We start from the raw sequence: 25,010 nt of genomic DNA, 5'->3' as shown, positions 1-25,010 counted from the left end.
TGAAGCCAAAGATTATTACCAACTAAATGGGCAATTTGAGGCAAAAATGCATTTTCAGATGTCTACCTGAGTTTGGCTGTTCCTACATTACTGTCTCAAGGTGAACTTCTCAGCTGAAAACCTTGAACCTTCCACTTTCCTTAAATTTAATTACAATAACAAGATGTAAGTCTTCAGCTTCAGTTGTTTTCTTTTAAATCAAATCCAGTAAAAGAAGAAGACTACTGACCAAAAAAAAAAAAAAAGTTTCAAGAAAAAGCGTTGAAAAAAAACTGTTTCAGCATTATGAGTCTCAGGTATTCCCAACACATTAATTGATCTCCTTTATTTCCTTCCCCTCCAAGCCAGCAGATGACTGACCACAAAACCATAAACCAAACAAACAACATCAAAAAAAATCTCGTCTTTCTGGATTTTGAATTCCAAAGTTCTGACTTTCAGGTTTTGCTTCCCACCCCTGAATGAGGTTTCATTTAATCCACTATCATGCTTCCAAGAGTGAACATAATCAAATGCCAAAGGAAGATCAATTACTGGACAGGCATGTAGTTCTCCCAGATTCTCTCCCAGCTTTCAATTATTTTTGGTTTAGGGGGTTTCTTGAGCCTGATGCAGTGTGTCTATTTATTAACCCTCAATGGACCTCTCATCCAAATTCTTCTTCCATTCTCCCCTTGAGTTCATGTAAACTTTCTCTATTCCTATAGAACAGTCATACTTCATACCAAACCTCTTGGTTGTTCATGAAGTAAATGTCAAAGGGGAATGATACAAAGAATGAGTCATTTCTCTCTCCTGACTCAACTTTGCCTGGGAATGCTATTTTCCTGTAAGGCTACAGGGAAAAGGTGGAAACTACTGCTCCTTGCACAAATCAGTTAGATTGCAAGTACAAAAACTAATTTTAATAAGCCAGCAAAACAAAAAGCTTTACTGAAAGTCATAAAAGGCTTCTATGTGTTGGTCGTTTTCCATCTTTAAAGCTTAGACTATTCTATGATTCACTGAAAGCACGATGAAAAAAAAAACTGAACATTTGTTCACTAAAACATCACTGAAAAGCATGAAAAATTCCACCAAGAACTCAAGTCTACTTATCAGCAGTGTAGTCTAAGCTTACTTGACAAACTAGATTCTGTTGTCACAGGATTATGAGTATTTTAGCATGAAAAAATTAGTTTAGGTTGAGGAGTCATCACAACCATCTTATCTAATCCACATATAACACAGATTCTATAACTGCATTTGAAGTTAGAGTCTCTTTTTCCAGAAAATAGTGAGAAAAAAGGTTTTAATTTTTAAGTAAATAATATCCCTGTAAGAATACAGTGCTTTTACTTTCCTCCTTCCTCCCTCTCCCTGTTCTAGCACTCAGTGATGGAAGCAAAGACAAGTATAAATCACTATATGCCATCAATGCAAAATTGTCCCTGAGAGTCTGGCTACATGCCCAGGTTTTCACTTGCTCCATGATAAGTGGCATTCTCTTCAGCTAGGATTTATCCAGCCTCATCAATAAATACCTCGAGCATGGTCATGTGATGGACATGATGAGATTAGATTCCAAAACATTTAGGGCTGTGTGCAGTGTTTCAAAATTTTAACAAAGATGGTAAATATCCTGAAGCACAAACATATTTTTTTTTTCTGGCATTAAATGCCTGAACAAGTTCTTGTACAGTCCTTATTGGCGAGCCATAATAAGAGGGCTTTTTAAAATTCACTTTTTTTTTTTCCCTGTACATTATTCTGTGGACTGTTTTTCCCTTGGTGTTTGCTTTACAATCACCATTTTTCTTACCTATGCATGATGAGGGAGGATACATTATCATCTGCTTCTTAGGAAGCCAGATCTGGATTTGTTTACAAGCTTTCAGTTCTTTCTTTTCTGATTTAGACCAGGGGATCTAAAATAACAATTTTTAATATGACAAGTAAGTACAACAGATTTAATGCCACAATCAGTCTATCTCTCTCTAGTCCAATTAAAATGCGTTTGCTGATAACAGAACAGAATAACTACATAATTATTTCTATACTATGTGGGGCTCCAGCAGGTAATGCAGAGAGAAGATGCAGAGACATGACAGAAGTATCCAAACAGCAGAAGAAACACAACAAACTGTTTGCAAGCCGTTCAAATGAGACTCACCAACAGAGCTCAATTTGAATGCTTCTGGTTTTGCTAAAGCAATGCAAGCTTAAAAGTATTTATCAGAACTCAGAACAATTGAACAATATATGTTTCAATATAGTCAGAAGCAAAGGCATATGTCTGGAACCAAAGAACGCAGGCCAAACTTATCAAACTCTCATTACATATGAGAGCAGCAGGTCTTCAGGGTGGCTTCCAGATCATGTGCAAGGTCAGCTGACCACAAGCATCTGGGCAAAGCTTTTGGATAAGATGGTTGATAAGATTCCAGGATGTCCAAGAAAAAACACTGAACCAGAAAAGTATTATCAACTTTCTATGCCATGTTAGTGAAAGCATCACTGAAAATTTGATCTAATGTCCTTCCTTCAAATATGGATAGAATACTCATCAGTATTCCTCAGTATTCTTCCCTGGTTTTGTTTTGTTTATTTGTTTTTCAGGTAAGAATAACAATGCCACCAAAAATCAACAACCAACCCCCCCCCCAAAAAAAAAAAAAAAAGAATTATAAGGAAAAAAATAGTGAAACTACCGAAAGGTTATGGTCCTTATCACAAAGACAATTAAACTATGACTCAAGCGTAATCTGTCAGAATTTACATGGAGCTAGCAAACGTTTTCATTCTTGATGCAAATTTGTAGTAGTAGTAGGACAATGTATGGAGGGATTAAAAGGATCCACTATCTTTTTTTTTTTTTTTCCTCCAGGTTACATTATTCCTAAACAGCTTAAAATTAGAGCTGAGGTTATATTTACAAATATGCTATACATTTTTCCTTTTCTTGATAGGGGAATCATTACATGAGATTATAAAATCAGTGGAAATCAAGATTAGACGATCACCTTTACAACATAGCCTGATCACTTTACAATATAGCCTGATCAAGGCTGGACTAGATGATCTTAGATGTCTTTTCCAACCTAAATGATTCTATGATCTATGGAGTTTGGCTCCAAATTTGAGCTTGTGCTCACCTCTGGGTCCTGCAATTGTTTAGTTCATTTGGTCTCTACCTACTCCCATAGGGTCAGACAGACTTTCAGGAGGTCATAGGCCAATTTATTTTAAGCTGATCATGGAAAGAGGCATTGTGTTAAGCTCCCTATGGATTTTCATTCTTCCAAAAGGCCAAAGGCTCTGCTGAGGCCAGTTTCCCTTCTGGGCTGGAATGGTAAAGGCACATCAGCTTCTGTAGCCAGGGGCACACAGAGTGCAATGTGGTTATCATTGTAGCTTTCCGCATTCAGCCCTCTGCTCTCACTGACTATATACACTTACGTATATGCATCGATTACAGGCAATTTTCAACACACTCCTAATCAAAGCTTAGAACTGTCACCCATGGGACAACAGCGAAAAGCCTTACCTGCTCTGCCACTATTTCAAAAGCTGAACAGCCTTGTCTCCTGCACAGGCTGTCAGAGGGACCTGCTACCCATCCCAGCAAGACAGAAGGGAAGGTGCAAGGAAGTCGAAGAGGCACCCCTCCTACACACGCAGCTGCTGCTCTGTCTGCACACAGAGACAAGGGAGAAGCCTCCAGACGGGTGCCTGCTACCCAGAACGCCTGTGTCAGTACAAGTGCGTGCTTTTGTTATAGATGTGGAATGACAGGGACAAGGCATACCTCTGACAATTATGCAGCCTCTCAGTGATGTGAGTTGCTATCAACACCACCCAGAAACATCCACAACTCTGGTCCCCAGGAAGATCTCAGAAGTGGGATGCAGCACTCCTGTCAAGGGCAGAACCAAGCTCTTATATTTCAATGTATTTGTTCAACAGAGGCTTTGACAAAAAGCCAAAACATACTGAAGAGCCAGTGATTCAGAAGTCCTTCTTTGGCAATTGTTATTCTTTTAAGAAAAGGAAAGCTATAACAACTTACACACTTTATCATCCAATGAAACCTTTCTTTGTATTCTATTGAACAGCATCAGCAGGCACACAGGCTAGGAGCCATGTCAGTTCAGGCCTGGATAGCAGAGGGAGGGAATTAACCATAAAAAACACTGACTGTTTTAAACACACTCCTATAAATTCATACCAGAACCCAACAATGTCACTTGCCTACCATGGAAAATGACTCAAGTAACTGAGATGAATAGAGCAGAGAAGCACATGAGCAGCAGCTTGAATACAAACTGTGATCTCTGTTCCTTTGAAAGGAGGATCTCTCTGTGGTAACCTTTTTCAATACACAATATGAAAGCAAAAGTAAACACTTCCAAAAGGATCTGTCAGCCATGACTGAATTTATTTAAGGAGATATTTATCAGAAATATTTCCATAGTAGCATCAACACTTACTTCTCTCAGACACTGCATTACATTTTCCCTAGATTGGCTCCTGTTCTTAAAACCTTTAAACCTTATGTCCCTCATGTAGCCATACCTTCTGTAAGGTGACTACTGTCTACACACTCAGAACTTTGCAGAACTAGACCTTCTGAGAGTTACAAATACTTTTCAGCAATTTTTCCCCTCTTTTTCATTCACTCCATGAGATTTAAGTATGTAAAGTTCATCTGAATGACTCAAACACATTCTCATATTTCATAGCCTCTGAAAGGCTAAAACACTCAACTTCATCTGCTTTTTCTTTTTTCCCCTGTAGGCTGTCAAATATTTTCATACAACAGCCTGATGCTTCAGACTGAACATAAAGTAGCTGCAGTGCTGGTTTTTATCATAGGAAAAATGGAAAATGGAGACAAAATAGATTGGATGTTAATATTTATATCCCAGATTAAAAATAATTCTGAAACTGCAATGTAGTTTTAAAGAGTGTTTTAAAATATATTACACACTTACTTGTAGTAAACAAAAGGTAATGCTGAAGTTCAGACTGCTATAAACAACAACGTATTTATGCCAGGATGAAGCCATCACACTCTTGAGACTGATAAAAGTTATATAATTGTCAAATGAGAAGTAGAATGCAGTGAAAATATTAAATAAGATTAGAGCTATAAAAGACATCGGTGACTTGATTCACAGCTAAATTTTGATTTTGGGTTGGATAAGTGAAAAACAAATTATGGTTAATGATTTATAAAAATTAGGATACAAGTTGTTTGCTTTAAAGGAGATGTATCCATTTTTTGATGGTAGAAGTCAATGCAACATCAAGTGTATACCGGCTGTCCTGGGTGGGATGGACATGCCAACTATTACCTACTGTTCTCCCTACTTTGCGTGCTTGGTTTTACAGTAAACACCAAGTGAAAATACAGTACTGTTCAGTTAGTACAGTTGCAGATGATTATTCAGTATTTGCATAAACAGATGCTTATTTAGCTTCTAGGACTCAGGAGACACCTGAGGCATTTGATAGAAGTGGGAAGCTGGAAATCCTTTCTTTCCTTCCTTTTGTTGCAAGGACAGCAGGGACTTTTAAGAACGGAGGCAGCTGAATTTCTTATTCTACAGGAAAACAATCCTTAATAGTTAAATGCCCCAAGATCTGTCAATACAGTGGTAAAAATTGTGTGCTTGAGATCTTAGTTTGTCATTGTTATGATCCAGTGTTAACAGCTAAAGAAGGTGAATAGGAACTGTTCATTCTCTTCGAAGCTATTTTATGTTACAGTCTTTCATCTCAGTCAACCACTCCTGAAGGGCATTGATGTGTCTTTTGTTCAGATTCAGACATTGTCTTGAAGACCATAACGAGGAGAACCTTTCTGTTTGTTTGTTTTTAAATACAAGTTTAGATTGTGAAACAATTATGAAACCAGATCTTTAAAAATTTTTTGTGGCCGCATGTTCAGCTGAGTAATCTCATTTAAACAGGAGTTTTTGTTTTAAAGTTACTCTGACAAACAACAAGGCCACACAAGGATAACACTACTATAAGTGGCTGTCAATGAATAAAAAATAATAATAAAATAACATGCAAGTTCCGCTTCTGTGTGAGCGTATGTATTAGAAACAAAATATTTTTAAATGTCCATGTGAAAAGCATTCATCAAGCTTCAGATCAAGGAGAAATAGTAATAAATTGGCTTACTCTGTTACTAACTAGAAAAACATTTCAACATACCAGATGAGGATAATCGTATGCAAAACACGATTGTGTCAGTTTCTAATATAAGCTACCGACAAATACATTTTACAAGCAGAAGACAATAGCAAGCCAGCATAAAAGGAAGAATTCTAAAACCCCAACCTCTCCATCAATGTAACAGGACAGCCTGAAAAACAGTTGCACAGCTGCCAACACAGCTAGCTGGGGAACCACATACATGCCACTTTTGGAAAGCATATACCATGGGACTTGAGCATCTGCTCCTGCCATCACCAAATTTAGTTCATGTGGCTAAAGGTGTTGACACCACTGTTACAGAGACTGAAAAGCGACTGTTGTAAGTACTATCAGCAACAAGAGGAGGCTAACAGTTTTACCTGTAACAAGTATGTGCCTCGGATCACGGGATTCTGCATTAGAGACCAAGATCTGCATGCATAAGCCCACTGTGAGGATCAAGACATCAATTTATGCCATTCATGTATATAAGTTCTCAGGTATAAATCAAGTGGTTTAGCTAAGCAAATACAGCTGGTCTAGCTCCCTTGCCTAGGTTTAGGTGCAACACAACTTACTAAGGATGTCGTAAGGAGAACATGCTGTGCCAGCTTTCCAGCATCTGCCAGAAATGCAACATACTGAAGAGATGTTAATGAACATTTCCCACTGCTTACTGGACATCTTCCCCTAACTGGAGAATGTCCAACATTATATTCTTAATAGAAAAGTATCATTGATAAGCATGAGCTTTTCGTGGTTAGAATACTGAGCAGAAAATAACGTTTGTTCCATTGGATGCAAACAGACTCATTTCCAGAATTGTCCAGCATTTATCAATAGTGAAATTCAAGGATGGTCTTAGCTTGCTTTGGACTACAAGCTGCCATTCAGCCAGCAGAACTGAAGAGCTGCAATGGCACAAGAACCCTCAGATTTTAGGAAGTAGAAGACAGAGAAAAAGAACGAATTGTCCCTAAGAGGAAGAGACAATCAAAACTTTGATGGACATACAAAACATTTTCTTCCCTTCTGGCAATTCTGCCCTCTTGGCAAGCAGCACACCCATTCTTTTATTTCCAAGGGAATTATGCAAAATTGTTGGGGGGGAGGGTGGGGTTCTAGTTTGCACAAGTACAGGGAGTATCACCTTTACAGTCAATGATTTTGCACATGTCAGCAAAGCCTGAGGTTCCAACAATTGTTTGTCAATAGCATAAAATAAATCAGTGGATAGATGTGGGTCACTTAGTCAAGCAGACTCCGGTGAGGTCAATGGGAGGTACTCCAAACCATAGTATAATACTAACTATACATGAAGGAATCTAAAACTATTGAATTTCTAGGCAGAGTTACTTATTTCCTAATATCATTGATAGGATTCTGATGAACTCAGAAACAAAAGTCTAACATCCCACAGACTTGCAGAGGGATGATGATACTTGTACCAAAAAGACAATACAAGTAGTACCTGCCATTTTGGAAATTTCCACTGTTTTTAAAAGACTCTGTTACTTTTGCAGGAACAGGAATTAAACAGTGAAACAGTGAAAACAACAGCACTTAAAATCTCTTATTTGGCCTGCTTCCATATTTTTCCTATCTTTCCTGAACAGCATAACAAAAAAGGCATCCCACAGTGAACTTGAGGTTTGATAAACAGGAATAATTACCACCTGGAAAAGAAAAAAATTTGAACATGCACTTGATAAGTCAGATTTAGAAAACTTACACAAAGAAAGGAAAATTGGTAATCAGGGCTGTCTAGAGAAATAGGATAAATCACTGTTTGGACTAAACCAATAAACTTGCCATCAATCAGAACCAAAACATAGTTAACATTTCAAAATATCTTACATAAAAACATACAGCCTGTTTCAAGTGAATATTTCAACGGACTTGGACCAGTTTGTGTAACAGAAATGTTCTTCCACAACTTCTCTTCCATAGTCCCACTGTAAGCGAATAGGAGTCTGTTTCTTCTAACAGTCTTGCAGCTGTCTGTACAAAGGTCCTTCCTCTGCAGCTCCTCTAAACTAGAACAACCCTTTTTGAATAGTCAAATTTTGTCTCAGGGGATTTGAAAGATAAATACATGCCTATCTGAAACCCACTTTTTGCCTTGGTCTGCACCTCTTAAACCTCCTCTCCATACTACTTTATATGCTGCATAATGTAAATGTACTTGAATTGTTACAGCATTATATATAATTCATTATTTAATTCTGAAAGCCTATTATGACACTTCTCAGTATCTTACTGATTCAGTGAGGCACTGTTACACTTTAATAGGGAAGATGCTAATGGAGGTGAATCTCTAGCATTACTTCTGTTAAGGCTAACCAACTCTTTCCATTATTAAGATACTGTTTTCAGCTGCTTTTAATTGTGATATTCTCAAGAGTTAATACAACAGTTTTGTAGGCTCGTTTCTGCTTCAGGCTGAATATCTGTGCACTATTTCAGCCAAAACAGTTTAACAATATCCATTGTTCTAACCCAGTCAAAAAAAAAACCTCATCACCTATTTTCTTTAGTGACCATACAATTTGCAATAACATCATAAGAACTGGCAAATTAATGGCCTTTGTGTCAGTGCTGCATCTTTTGCCTTGCCAACCCACTTAAGGTTAGCCAGATGGGCTCTTAACTCCATCTGCACAGGCTTCACAGAGACTTGCTAAAACTTAACACTTAAATTGTCATTACAAATACTAATCTGGCATCTTACAGCTTCTGCGGAGCAGCATGCATGCGTCACACCCACAGAGCCGAACAAGGGCTACAAAGGCGTACAAGGACTCATGTAATAACTGTTCTACACTGGTCTGAACCAAGGTGGAATAAAGCAACCAACCTTTGAGTTGGGCCCACTCTCTGAGTATTTCTGCTGCTGGCATCCAGACATCATTGGGAAGGACACAGCTGAGTTCAAAAGCAGAAGGGCTAAGACCAAATCAGGGGCAGATTCAGACTGGGAGAACAATGTGCTGACAATGGAATTGGAAAAGGAGAAAGAGGAAGCTGGATGGAGCACTGGGATTGTTTGGTTACAGAAATGAGGCCTAAGAGCTGAACGGAATATCAGACCAGTGTTAATTAGAGAAATGGTCAGGGGTCCAAAGATGAGGACGGTACTGAGATCAAATGGGAAGATGGGCAACATATGGAACTACTGTGGAGGGGAGACCATACTTAAAAGCACATAGGAAAAGGGAAAGGTCTAATGGAAGTTTGACTGGAATGAAGAAACTAACTTGGCAAAGCACAGGTAATGAATCTTAAAAAGGACAACTTCATCCCCCAAAACAAAAACAAAACAGACACAAAGATGAGCGAGATCTCAGAGCAGATCAAGAGCTGATAAACAAAAACAAAAGTACAGGGTGGATGAGGACAGTGGGACCACTAGTATAAAGAGAAGCAGAAGACTGGGATTTGACTGAGATGTGGAGAAGTTCAGAAGGAAGCATTTTTGGAAAAAAGCACTGGAAAGAGCCCCTTTTACAAAGATGCAGAAGTCCTTCAGTCCCTTCCAGACCCTGGAATAGAACCAGGCATTCCTCTGCTGTGTGCAAACATCTCTGAATCCTGTGAAAGCTTTCCCAATTATTTTTTCACCTGGTCCACACAGAACAACCTCTTACTACTGCCAGTTACCACTCAAGTGGCAGAGGTCTTCCCAGGGAATCCAACATTTTTAGCCCTGCTAATAACACATAGAGGTGTTAATCTCTGCTTTACTAGATTCTTCCTCTCAAAGCCTAGGAAATTACACCACTATGTCAGGAATGATAGAAAGGCTGTAGATTCAAACATTCAGAAGAGGTCCCCTCAAATAATTCATCACACAAGATGAAATTGTGATGACGTAGTCCTACACACTTCATAGAAATTAAGATTTGCTGCACCCAGTACAAAAGAAATGAAGGCTGTCCTACCTTTCACCCATCCTTTTTGATTAGAGTCCATGGGCTCAGAACAGATCGCTACAGATTTTTTTCTTGTCTTGACAGTCTTTCTACAACATTCCCCATAACAGTCTGGATGATGTAAGACACTGACTAATTACATTCACAGTGGAAGCTGTAACCGACTCACTTTACAGATGGGAAAACTGAGACCACAATTTATCCAAGGCCATACAGTTTGCTAATACCAGAACCAGCAGATGGGCTTGAATGTCTTCCTCTCAACATTCAGTGCTTATTCTTCCACCCCTGTGCTTCATTACTGTTAGGGATGCTGAGTTGAGATGACCTCCCCCTACCAAAGACAGGAATTCTGAGGACTCTTCGCAATGTTGAACACAAATTCCATTGTCTTCAGCTTCCTTAGCATCATACACAACAGCAATTCTCAATCTTTCGAGAGCAAGTCCTCAATGATTTTTTGAATGATCTCTTATCTTCTCCTCACTCCAGTCCCTTTCCACACTCCTCAAGTCCTCCCTTCCAGCTTCTGTTGCTTACTTCTCACTTTTCAAATTACATAGCATCCTCCAGCTGTAGTAACACTGGCATGGGGCCCAAGCTAATAAACCTATCAGAGCTTATTAGCTTGGTATCCAGTCTACCCCATCCTGCACCTCACCTCTAATGTGAATGTATCTCATTACTGTACAGTACTATACTTTTTATTACTATACAATACTATACTATTACTATACTATATATTACTATCACTCACTGGTTGGGAACTGTCACACAGGAAGATGATAGCAATGACAGAAGAGAACCAAAAGCTTTTGAGTAGTATTTTTCCTTATCTTTATGCAGATAAAACATCCCTTCTTTTCTTGACCCCTCACCCCCATTTTCCTGTCTAACACTTTCTGGCTTTGCACAAGAGAAATGGTTACAAGCAAACTGCTCGATATGCTGACTTCAGAACTCATCAATACAGAAAATTATGAAGTTTGTTACGCCGTTATGTTTGTTATATTAACTATAAATACAATAGCTATCTAGCCACATGCCCTTCTACTGTGCCGGTCTGTTTCAAATGCAAAAAGATTTAAATTTTTTTTTTTCTTTTTGTACAGGAATCGCCCACTCAACTGGATACTACCATAGTCACCAGTTAATAAAGCAGCCACAGCCCCCTGAAAGGCAAGTCCCCTTCCACACGCAGGTATTCACACAAACACCTCCTGGCACAAGCACTGACAAACAAGCACAAATCCCATCTTCCCTTTCACAAGGTCCTATTGCAAGTTTAACAAATTAGTCTGAAGGTAACATCCAATTATAAACTGACATAAAAATGCAGAAGATTTTTTTTTTTAAATTTAAATATTGTACAACAGGATTTCCTTCCTGTAATAAGTATAAGGGAAAGTAGAGCTATCAAAACCACACAAGGAATTTTCTCCTGTTATTTATCCAATGTATAAACAACTGACTGAATTGCCTTCCATGGAACGTGCTGTAAACCTTGGTTTTAACCTCGTTATGTTATCGCCATGCTGTGACATTGACCAGGCTTGTGCCATTTGCGATTGCCAGTAAAGTGACAGAGGCATTTTCCTCTCAGCTTCCTACCTCAGGCAGTCTATAGTTTTATTCCTAAATGTACATTATCTCTGTTCTAATGCATAATTGCAGGGATAACAAGCAGAAAGCCTCCATATCTGTCACAGCCTCTCATGCAGGCTAGCTTCAATTCCCTTCCTACTAGCTCCAATTTTTCTGACTGCATCAAGAGAATACAAAATTGTTATTTGCACAGGGTCATGCATGAGCTTTTCTACTTGCAAATTTAAGCAAAACCTCAGCAGAGTTCATTAATACTAAAACAACATTGCACCTAATACAACTTCCCTCCATTTCTGCAGGTTTAATAGTTTTCCAGACAACACATTGTAGAAGTAAGACCAAAAACTGCCAGATCCAATTTCAAGCTTTTGTTATTACTACATGATATCATTCTAACATATTTCTTAAAGCAAGTGGCAGAAATAACTCCAGTAAGCACAAAAATACAAAATCTGGGTTTTAGTATACATATGTGCATCTTGAAAATGAGAGTCTAAGCTACCACCCCTAAACTTGATATAAGCGGCTCGATAATTTATAGGAATTATTATGGAAAGTCAGATTGCAAAAGAACAGTCAGTATGTGTGTGGTTTTTTGGCCTAAACTTCTAATGCATTACAGTTAATCACAATTCCTCACTAACACAAAAGACAAGGGATTACTTATTGGAAACTTCTATATTTAGTTCCAATGCTTATGTAAGTTACTGTGGCATAGTAACAAATAGGTCTTGCACCTAAAGACAAGGTTTATGAAAATGGAGATATGAACCTATATTATCGGTTTTTCGTACACATGAATGAAGTATATATCTCTTCAAGACTCCTATGGAAGACATACGACAATAAGTATGCCCCATTGGACCAATGGCTGATAACATCTATGAAACTGACAAAGATCATAGTTATTCATCAAAACATTATTTATTTATCATTTTTCTCCTTCTACAGAAAGAAAACAAACCACTCAGTTCAGAATCTCTCTTCTCTCACTACCCTTTACTCAAGGAGCTTATTCAAAATGACTTTTTTTTTTTTTAACCTCAGACCTGAAAGAAAACATTGTTTGAAAAGTTATGATGAACACTTAGAAGAGGAACTTTTGGACTCAAAGGGAAAAGTGACGGATTATTGAGAAAGTGTTGTTCTGTCACTTTCAGATCTTGTAAAAACAGTTACTATCCATCATATGTTTTCCATAGATGGTTCCTCTGTGTCTCAGAAAGTTAGGGATGGCTCAGGAAACCAGGGATGTGGGAATTTCTGTGGTAGCTTTACTGCTTAAGAATTAAATTGTAAAATGGAAGTGAAACAAGTTCTTACACAAGTGAAAGTTTCTTCTGGGCAGCTATATGTTCTGTCAAACTCCTGTTTCTGCACAAGACACACATGTGCATGCTATTAACTCAAATGCATGCGTTGCAGACACACTCCATTTCTGTTTCAGATTAAAGCCTTTGGAGCTCTAGACTTCATGGCTACAAAATACCAAAATACATCTGATTGCAAAATACATGCTCACAGGTAGAAAAAATAGTCTTGCAACTTTTGTAAAAGCACCAACATTTAGAAGAAGTTATCACCAACCCCAGCTTCCTTCTAGTCTGTTCCATGTGTAGTTTGGCTACTTGAGAGTAAGGCCTCACTCTTCTGCAGTTCTTGCCATCTAGAATAGCTTTCCTTTCACTCTGAGTTTCATCTATTCTTTCATCTCATTGCAAGACTTTTTTTTTGTTTTTAAGAAAAAGAAAAACTTTATCACATCCAGTTGCCTCCGCTTTCTGTCCCTATTGCTCAGTACTTTACTCACTGATCACTATGCAATCCTGTGAACAGTTTGGTAATGCAGTGAATGATATACTCAAAAACTTTACTTCCTGACAGCAGGATATACCTGCCAATACATATAACACCCTGCGGAAAAAATAAAATAAAATAAAATGAAATAAAATAAAATAAAATAAAATAAAGGCTGGGACTAACAGGAGATAATGCTGAATTGACTCCAGTGGAACATGAAGCATAATTCAATGTCCTGGACAAACCATGTTACATCCTGTCACCTGCACCTTTTTCAAATCACAGGACCAAAGGCTAGTGGGCAGTCAGATCTCTAGGGTTTGATCTATAACGTAGAACAGAGTCTTAATTCCACTAGTGCAAACCTCTCCTAGGCCAGTTGATATTAAGTACCCCATTTGCCATTTTTAATCAGTTTTTCATTGAGATCCAAAGAACAAAATGCAGTTGAACAGAGTCCCCATTTCACTTTCTTATCCCCTTACTTCTATGAAACAGCTAGATAGATATCTAAGATAACCATGCCGCCTCATCCTCAAAGCCATTATACTTCTAAAGTCTCCTGAGATTGTAAACATTTAGCTGTTTTGGTTTTGTTTGTTTTTAAATCTAACTCACAACTAACATGGATGTTTTGATGGATTGACTAAATGACATAAAAGATGCAAAAGATGCCTTGGAAAACAGATTCAGAGTAGCAACTCAGCTCACAAATTGCATATATTTTCTAGTAATAGAGAAGTTTCAGTATACCTCATTCAGTTATGAAGTTATTTGAACATACTTCCAACCTAGTACTAGTTAGCAGTAACTGAGATTAGGAAATACCCACACCCAACTAAACTCAAGACAAATTAGAGCTCCCCTAAACTTCAACTCTGCTTCATTTTTCTCTTTCAACCTTGTAAGATAGAATGTGCAATAATCAACATATTATCTTCGTATAGCCAGAGGATCAATTGAAACTGTGTTTTTATTAAAATATACTAATTTCTGAGAGATTCCATGCTGAGGTGTTCTAAACATACACACTATGGTTCATCATTGTTAAACACTATGTCAAACTAGCAAAGAGATGGCAGCAAAAAAGAAACAACAAACCACAAATTCCCTTTATAAAAAGATAGTATGGGTGTGAAATTAAATGTAAATATTATCTAATATTTTAAAAGTTAACAATTGCTTATCTCCTCCTGCTACTGTTTTTAAAGTTCTACAGAGTTACAGTGGAAAAGCACTACACTAAGATGAAAAAAAGTTCCAAAGAAGTCCTGAAGTTTGCAATTTCTTTTATGCAACTTCAAGAGATATATAATAAGATTATTTTCTTACAGAGAACAGCATAGATCATTTCAATTATAATGTCTGTCAGCCACCCCAACTATCCCTACATTGGAAGTATGGCTCTTACTCCCTCCTCTGTTGCTCTAAAAATTCTAATGCCTAGGTACATTTTAAATCAGGAAATAGCATGCCAACTCTTAAACTCTGGGAGTGAGTTTTCATTACAATCCAACTGCGCAAGTAGCAGATTTGTTCACATGTTTGGGGGGAAGAAAAATGTCTTCTGCTAATTCAATGAATAGCATTCCAGAACTGTTTTGCATTGTGCCCTTACTGAACAGAATTATTTGCTATGACTTCATACTACGCCAAAAGCAAACACTCTCTCCCCTTTATCTGTGGTAAATATACTATGCTCTATCCTAAAGTACCAGCATTAGCATCTGTGGTGACACAGGAAAAACTATATTATCCCAACAAGAGGGATAACATTCAACAAGACGTGTCTCTGTGAAATGCAAGCATTAACACACTTCCCAGAAATTAGTCATCAGGCTGTGCTCCCATGCATCACCTGACAGGAGGACGGTATCTATTTCACAAAAGCACTTTATAAAACAAAAAACACCATATAATCCATGATTAAAGGATTTCTTCCACAAACACCTGCAGTTTAAACTTACCAAGCACTTTTGCAGCATGCAGGAATTCGCTAGCCAAAACATCACGCACAGCACCCGCGCAGTTTTTGGAACAATCTCTTCTAAAGCCAGCTCAACTGAAACAGGTGCTCACATGAATAGAGGAGACTTAGCACTCAAAACCAATTTTTACTTTATTAGGTTATCATCTTTGGTGGATATATTTACATTCTGTAACTTCAACAGTCTCTCTGGTGACTTCTAAAAAGGACTTTCAAAGTAATGAGATTAGACACCATCAAGGACTTACCAGATTGGAATTGGTGGCATTGGAATCATCTTCTGGAAAGGGGATATAGATAGCTAAGGCCACACAATTGGCAAAAATAGTCAGTAAAATAATTATTTCAAATGGTCTGAGGAACGGAGTTAAGGAAATTGTTCTGAAATGTGCACACAAAAAAAATAAAAGACTTATAAGAATTCTGTTTAAAGAAAACATTCCAAGCCCCTTATATTCTGAAAAGAAACATATGCCTTTTTAAGTGCTTTTAGTTGCTCCCAGCCAAGAATCTTCCTAATATGTCAAAAGCAGTGTAGGCCAGTCGCGTGCCAGAGTAAACACAGATTTCTTAAAAGTTTTTTCTTCTTTTATTTATTTAGATAGCATTTTCCCTATTTTCCTTCAAGTGTGGCTGTACTATTTTTAATAACAGAAGCCTGTTCTAGAAGGACCATCATCTGTCCTCTTACAATTAGTTTCTCCATGTCTTTTCCATCTGCATTTTCAAACCTTGAAGTAATTTTTAATAGAAGCTTATACTTTTTTCAAATTCTCTCGTACCTCAAAGTTAAATGCAAGGGCCCAAAAATACATGTACACATTCTGCTAGAAGACATTTAAATAATAAAATTTAAGGGGATAAAAAGGGTTTTATCCAAAGTGTGCTTATACTGTTCATAGCCACATATACTTTTTTTTTCTTAAATTATTTGAGGTAGTACTTCTTTTTCTTATGTTTGCATCCTGTCATCAACCTCCTTCAGTAGAGGAAAAAAAAAAAAATCAACAACAATATTTGGGATGTGCAACAAACCAACCCTGCACAACCTCTGCTGTCCCACTGTCTGTGGAAAAATCAAAGAAAATCAAAGGACTTTTGTACTGAATTCAGTTTGCTGGCACTGTATTTCCTTTTTTTTTTTTTTTTTTTTGTGGACTTCTTAACCTTAGTAGCTGTGAAGTATCTCCAGTCAGACTAAAGACCAAATTTACAGTCTGTCTATATTTACTTGCCTGCAAGAATATCCTGTAGGCTAGCTCTGGGATACCTCACCAGTACTCTGGAGGGGAATGAAAAGCAGGAGAGGACAAGGAGAAAGCCAGGTAGTGCACTCCATGACACAGAGTGTGTTTGAGCATGAGTTTATCTACCACAGGATTGGTTTTGCAGCATTGCCAAATGTCAACAGAGTATGCATGCTTCTGGTCAGCAGACTACCATTCTCAGCAGGCTTTAGCAAGAATGAACTGGAGATCAGGACGTCCAGCAGCCTGAACTGCAAGACACAAACAAACCCCAGGCACCTGACCTGCTCAGATACATTCTATATTTCACTTGTGGAAGAGCCAAAGGCTTCCAAAACCTACTGAATTATCCTGCTTAAGCCTATGAATACTATGAGATATACAATAACATGGAGGAAGACAACAGGTAGGATCCTTTCTAGAAGGAGATTAATTCAGATGTCATTGTGGCAATTATGGCCTGTAGTCAAATAAAAAGCCAGAACAAACAAAAGGATAATGTGACAACTACACAGACAGTCTTGGGAAATTCTGGGCAACCTCAGAGATCTGCAGATCAGGGTAGATACATTAGAGGTGAAATCAATGGGATTTCTCATATACCTCAGGTTCGATCCATTGTACTTACTGCATAAAGACCTCAATGTCCATAGGCTTTCTTTCTCTTAATTGCCTTTTTGCCTACATTTTTTTTTTCCTCCTAACAGGAATATTATCCATAAGCTTATTACTGTTTATGCATTTGTGTTTATTTTTCACTTCTAGTCTCTTTATACATTGTAAAAATACAGTGATATAAAAACTGTAAGTGCACTGCAAATCCAGCAGAATAACAACATATTTTGCAAAGATTTACCTGTGTATTCACTTCATTTCACTTTTTCTTACATGCAGTTGTACTTTAAGGCTCTTAACACTATAACGTTTGGGTATGAAACACCATAGAAGTGCCATTTGATATTTAATATCTACTGTGCTTAGATTTCAGAGGTTCAGAAAATTAAGCTAAGTTTTTCTCAGTAATTTTCAGCAATTAGGAAAAGTCTGTGTGCAGAATAAAATTAAATCTTATCACAGCCCTTTGATATTTTTATTCGTCATTGAAGTGCTTCGTGTTTATAAACACTGTACGTCCAATGAGAGGTTCTGATGAAAAAATATTTCCACCAACTCACCTAAAACCAAACAAACAAAAAAATGCAAGCGTCAGCATCTTTGGATTGCTTTAATCACATTGTTTGGCCCTCCTCTTGATCTCAGCAGTGCTGTATCCTGTTTTACAACACATCATTCCCATCGTTCATTGCTGATCTTATTCATTTATCAAATGTCACTCTGCTCTTTCTCTAAAGACATGGTCACTGGGGTGCTGGCAAGTAAACCAATATTCAGCTTCATCCTGTTAGTCATCATCCATCATCTTATGCTTAAATTATGAGAGCTATGCCAAAAGGAATGAACAGTAGCAACCTTAATCAAGGGGATTAAAAATTAGCATCAGAAGAAAGGAATAGGCAGGCAGGAACTTTAAGGATATCTAACAATTGACAAGAGTATTTTTAACAAGTTCTTCTGAAAAAAGATATCCATGTCAGTGAGACCTAATATGATCATATTCTGCTTACATCTTTATAATGTCCCACCAGATCCCCAAAGGAATAATATTATCACATTGTCTTAAATGACTTTTTTTTAATTAGTATTTATATATTTTTTAACATATTAACTACTGCTGAGTTCTGTACGGCCTTTCCCTGAAGTGCTTATCTACCCCTAACAATACTTTTGCTTCTCCATTTACTGAAGAATCCTATTAGCTTGTGATTTACTGATGATTACTGTTCAGGGTCAGTCTTGGTTTCTCTTTGGGGAGGCAGGAGAGGTATATTTTTATTTCTGTTTGTATTTCGCACAAAATTCACAAATTCCAGCTTTTGTTGATCAGCCTTGGCTGACTAAAAAGACTTTGCTCCTTCCACATGATGAAGCCAACAGCCAAACTCTCATTGACTTTCCAGGAAAGCAGCACTGACCCTTGCCTTCTGCATTTCCGTGTCAGTGGTTATCATCCATCATCTGTGACAGTCTGTCTCTTGTTCAGCCTACTAGATCTGGCCTCATACTGCATTTGAGCATGTGGCAGGATTACTTTAGCTATTTTTCTTTTTCACTACTTTCTACTTCCCTACTTCGTAGTTTAACTGGCTTCAGATACCTCACATATCTCCCACTGATTTAAGGTTCAGGCACATGTTCTTAAAAGAGTAGAATTCAGCCCCTAACCATTATCATTTAAGCTTCTGGCAGTTTCTTACACATGGGTATGGTTACAGTTTCAGTCCGAAACATTTTTTCCCCAGCATAAAATATCTCAGTTAAAATATCAGATACTACTCATGTACTTTACGTTCCCAGTGGTGCCTTTCCACTTAATGTATTGATTTCCTCATACTTATGAATAGCACCTGACATACACTAACAAGTTGCTGTTTTTCCAAATATGATCATCAAAAAGGATATTTCCATTCGACGATGCTGATGCATGCCCTCCGGATGGGATTTTTCAGTGTTAAACACAGCAGTGCCCGGGGAGGACGTGTAGCTGTGGTGGTACCCTGTTTTTTCTGTTTCCCGTACTGCTGCCGTTTTCTCTGCGTGGAGCTAGCTGTGGATATTGTTGCATTGCCAGCACTACCCATCAATTTGGCTTGCCTGGCAGCATCAATTGCAGCTTGCCAGGACAGAGCTGCCCCTGGAGTAGGGATATGCTCTGGGGCAAGCCCTGCAGCTGCATTGGCATTCATGTTGGCATGAGCTGGACGGGGACTCCCATAGTTGGAACCTGTGAAAGGAGAGGAGAAAAAAATTGTGATGATTTTTTTTTTTAAACAGCAGAAAAGAAAACCGTGCTTTTTTGTTTGTTTTATTTTTTAAATCATAAGTATAAGTAAAATCAAACTCTGAGGTTAAGGGTAAGTGTAGGTTATCTGCTTACTAGGAGCTTGCTCCTCCAATTCAAGCTCCCCATTTTAAAGAGCCACTACTGTGCAGTCATTCATCTAGCAAGAGTTTCCCAACAAGACCCAATGGGCACTGCTGTTCAAGTGCCTCCAATCAATACACACTCCAGAGCTTCAACAGAAAAGAAATTGTCTCTCTTTTCATTTTTTAACCATACTTTCGGCAAGCTAGATTGTTTGAAAGCTCAAAAAGTGAGGCTAGTTCTCATCACTATCACACAGGCATTGAATGCTATGCTATTTGGTATGTGGCAAAGAAGCCAAATGATACTCTCAAATCTATCATGAAAAAAGTTACGTTTTCAATATTACTTTAAGATAAAGTGAAATTTCAACAATGAAATTGTCTCTGCAAACAGTGCATACGTATAAGCCTGACTAGAAGGAACACTGAAGCAGTAACTGGAACATAAAGGCAGGGTTCACAGCTTCTATGTCCTAAAAGGATGCTGTACATATAGCTTAGACCAACCAACATATGTTGGAACTAATTCCTTATCCTGAAAACTGATTTTAAGACAGCTGAACTACTGAAAAATCAATAGAGTAACACTCACTTAAAAAGCATGTATTGACTCTTGTCATTCTTACGCTGTGACCTGGCAGCCCCATGTATTGCACCTCTTTTGGCTGAAACTGAACAATCATATGCTTTCTCACAATCTTAATAACAGAATATATATGTCAGCTGATGTGTATGATACGTCTAAGGTCTTAACAGTGCAATAAATTAAAAGCACCTTCTCAAGCTACTGCAATCATTCCATTGTTTCAGTAAAGACAGTTATTAAGCCACCTGTGCCTCTTCAATGAGAATGTTTCCCTTGCCTCTGATCAGAAGAGACTACACTTCAGAAAAGTGTGCATGGACAGGATGAAAGCCAGGGAAGGAGACAGATCACCTTTTATTTCAAAGCAATTCAAAGTCTACTATTGACTGTGTTTGACTTTAGATTAATGTAGAAATACGGTGCTATCAGATAGATCAGATGGGCTCCTATAGACCAGTGGATAAAGCAAACAGAAGAATACATGACTATCTGCTTTCCTTAAACTCTTGGATGAAAGGTGATCAAAACCAGGGGAACAAGCACAACATTTCAAGGTTTTGAAATAAAATAACTACCCAAGATGAATATTTTATAGCCGGATGTGCAATGCCAAGAAATCACAGCAGTGACTGCATTACAAATAAATTAAAGCAGGTAAGATAAATATAATTAGATTGACAACCACAGTGCTACAAGAGATTTCCCTCCCCAGAAAGCATGCAAGATCTTGAAGTTCATCTCACTGAATTGCAAGGAAGGACATGATAGAGTCAGACGTTATTTTATGTCACGCACTGCCTTGAGATTTGCAGGCTGTCGAAGTTTCACTGCATAGCGAGAAAATCGAGAGCTTGTCTCTGTCACTGAAAAGCCTCCTAGCTGCAAACCAGCCAAAGGAAGCTAGTGAATAATACGACTGATATGTGAAAGAGAAAGCTGAAAGAAGCAAGAAATGGGAAATAGTTAATTCAAAATTTCTCAGATTTTGAAACTGAAGAAAAATAGCTTTAAGAATCACATAGACTAAGCAGATTTCCTAGATGAAGCAGGCAATCAACTGGCAGACAAACTTAGTTAGTTTTCTAAGACTAAGCAAATTGTACAGAGCACTGCTACTAGGATACATATTTTTTTTTCCAGACTAGTTCCAGATGCAGTTTTCCTCTTTAGCATCCATTTGACCTTCCTAGCCTGAGGCAGGCTGGGAAGAAATAAATGGAAAATTACTCTAATTATTCTCCCAACTCCAGCTCTTCTTTAATACTAACCCATTAGAGCAGATAAGAAAGATGTGTGTATTTTCCAGTAAAAGTAAGCTTGCTGATCCATAGTCACTGTGCTGACTATCATGCTGACTAGACCATGTGGTCCTGAAAATAAACAGCTGCTGCATCTTAATGAAGAGGTTTTTGCAATTTGGGAACATGTTAAGCTTCTCCATTACTATTGCTTATTAGTTACGTTTCACACGAGGATACGGGTCTATGCGTTTTGACTTTGATGTGCCAGCAAAGTTAAGGATACAGCTTCTGGTGGTTCCGTTACTTTTGCTTCTACCACAATCACTAGTCCCATAATAAAGTGCTTTATCTCAAATTAACTTCAAAAGATGAGCCAGTAATGACAGATTTATATAAACAAATATTATAAATATTGATTACTGATAAAGATCTGTCTGTTTTATGAAGCTCAGAGGCTACAGACTATCTACTAGATAACTAACAGCAGTGACAAATGACTTGATCTACAGGCAGTTTAGAGAAATGGATTAAATTAAAAAGAGTGAAGCTCACACAGCTCCACAGAAAGTACATTGAAGAACTGAGCAAACTATTTTCAAGGACGGCATAGCCAAACTTGCAGGGAGAAAACACCACAAAACTGTAGTGCAGCTGTAACTTGAGAGCTGCACTTACTGGAACTGCTATTTCATTTTGCAATGTAGCAGTTAAAATACTTCATTCTATTTCTCCACAACAAATAAAGTTTCAGTATACCTAAATCACTTTAATCACATTTATTTATGCTGTTATGAAGCTGGAAGTTGACCAGAAATGGGAAGTGGAGATTCAGCCCCCACTCAAAGGGAATAACTCACTAAGAACTGGGATATGCAACATCACCTCCCTGCTAATCCCTATCAATCTTTAGCAAGAATTTGTGCCATTGACTGTGTCCAGCTGGTGCACAAAACTTTTCTCTCTCAAGTACTTCTGTTATGGATCATGAATTTAAATGTTTGAATATTAATTAAACAGAAAAGTCCATATAAATGAACAAACTAGATTCCAAGGTCTTTGGTATAGACTTGAATTTCTGCAAAGACTTAGAACCATTTCAAATGTCAAAGTAACAGAAATACAGCTTTCAAAATCAGAATTAAGTCAGAAAAGCATCAGATAAGGTTGCTATACAACAAGAAATGAACCATGTTCTACAAAATGCCTGACACTAAGCCTACAACTAAATAATCAAAATGTTGAATAGTGATGACCATTAAAGCCTTTAAGTGCCATTTGCATTCTAATAATGTACATCTGTTATGCCACCTATTAATTAACAGCAGCATTTAAAGAAAAAAAAAATCTAAGCAGTGACCATTCTGTATGAGAAGTGGTAAAGTTAACGGCGTGATGGAATCGCAACTTGTAAATTTGTTGAATTTATCTATTTAGCCACACATTTATTATAGAGAAACTTGTGCTTAGATTAATTCTTCAAAAGAAAATAGAGCAGTGCCAGTGTGGGGCTTTGCTGTTTTTCCCCTGTCCCTCCATCGCTAGAAACAGCAGAATCCTAAAAATGCAAACCTTGAAACAATGATGTTGCACAATTGTATTTTTCCCCAAAGCAGAGGGAAAATGAGTACAGTAAAAGACAAAATTTATTAAATCAATACCTCAGCTGAACACCAAGAACAATCATACACAAAGTAAGAAACTGGTAGCACTACAAAGATCATGTAAGGCGAACTCAAGCACACAGGGGAAATGTTTACGAGACTGAGGTAAGAGGTGCCTAACGAGGAACACGAAAAACAAAACTATCATATGTTATCATCTGTTAATAATACAAAGAATGTGTAAAACATTGATCCATTAACCAATGGAGACAGAGAGCATTCAAGAGATGATGTCAATAAGGCTTAAGTGTTATATGTCCTTTTTGCATCAATTTTCACTACAGAAAAAAGACTGCTGAAGAGCTGGTGACTAGCACAATTAATTTTCAAAATAAAACAGGTATAATTTCCACCTGTAAAGGGAAAGAATAAGTTCAGAAAGTGCTTAAATAAGTACGATACTAGCTGAAAGCCTGTACATTAGGTACGGCATCCTAAAATATTTACGATTTCTGAAATAATCTCAAAGCTGTTAGCTGCAGTTTTCATCTCAGAGTACAGGAGAGATCTGAGAAAGGGCAAACGTCAATCCCATTTGAAAAAAAAAAGTGGGGAAGGGGCACAAATTTATATTCAGTTGAGCTTCAGTATCCAGAAATAAATAATAATACAGAATAAGTAGAAAGTGTTAGCAAGTGCCTGGAGGACAAGGGAAAAAAAAAAACAGCAGCAGACATGCATCTGTCATGAATACACATTAATTTTCACATTGCATAAAAGGAAACTAACTCCTTCCACAATAGTGTAACAGAATTCACAGGCATGACAGAAGCAGCAGTTGCCACGTCTCCTGACTTTATTAATAATTTCATAAGCTCTTGTATAACAATTTGACAAGGATGCTAGGAACATATGAGTAAGAAAAAAAGAAATGCTACAGTACAAGTACAATGACCATACAGTGGGTGCCTGAGAGCAGTTACCAATGGTACATAGTCTAATTTGGAGGATGTCATATGGAGATACCCAAATGCCTGCCCTGGATTTAATCCTGTTCAATGTCTTCATTAATGATCTGGATGATGAAATAGTGAATAGTGTTATTAAATGTGTATGTAACTGTGAAGCTCGGAGGTACAGCAAATACACAGAAGGACAGAATTTGAATTCAAAATAAGCTTCATGAATTGGAGAGTCTTAAAAATAGCATAGAGTTCAGCAGGGGAAAACATAGTGCATTTAAGCGGAATGAATCATCTACCCAAATTACTTTCAGAAAGGCCTTGGGGGTTATATTGGATGCCAAAAAGAACAGGAGTTGATACTGTCATACTGCTTTCTCGCCACAAAATGCAAACATCTCAGTGTAGTACATATAAGCAGGTATACAATCTATGCAACACAAGTGATCCTTCTCTTCCTGTACTCAGCATTGTCAGGGCATCAGCTGAAATTTGGTGGGCAGCTTCAGGTTCTACACTTCAGGAAGGATGTGACTCAGTTCAGGCTGTCTAGAAGAGAGCAATGAGATCAACCAAAGATCAACCAAAATATGAACTCTAAGGCAAAGCGACAGAAATGAGAATGCCAGAACTTGGACTGATGGAGAAGAGGACATGGTAAGTTAAATATTATATATGAAACACATATGTATAAAAATATTTTTAAAAACATACATATGTTGTTTCAAAAAACAGAAGGGGAATAATCTATCACTATACTCACAGTGAGTTTTCTTGCTTAAGAAGCAATGCCTTTTGCAATAAGAAAAAAATTAGGATATACATTAGGAAAACACTTCCTAACAATAGTGACAATATCATCTATGTATTGATCTCCT

General features: G+C 37.6%; 1 protein-coding gene across 1 annotated transcript in view; it reads right to left on the bottom strand.

Moving 5' to 3' along the window:
* The window catches only part of CACNA1C (calcium voltage-gated channel subunit alpha1 C), a 488,233-nt gene that overhangs the window by 388,104 nt on the left and 75,119 nt on the right, over nucleotides 1–25,010 (bottom strand). The window contains 2 exon segments of the mRNA XM_040562696.1: nucleotides 15,759–15,864; nucleotides 19,278–19,599. Of these exon segments, the coding sequence (XP_040418630.1) occupies nucleotides 15,759–15,864; nucleotides 19,278–19,599 (428 nt within the window).

The sequence above is a fragment of the Cygnus olor genome, chromosome 1 (genome assembly GCF_009769625.2).
Source record: "Cygnus olor isolate bCygOlo1 chromosome 1, bCygOlo1.pri.v2, whole genome shotgun sequence".
Classification (NCBI taxonomy): domain Eukaryota; kingdom Metazoa; phylum Chordata; class Aves; order Anseriformes; family Anatidae; genus Cygnus; species Cygnus olor.
The sequence above is the reverse complement of the archived record's forward strand: the minus strand, read 5'-3'. Positions and strand labels throughout refer to the sequence as shown.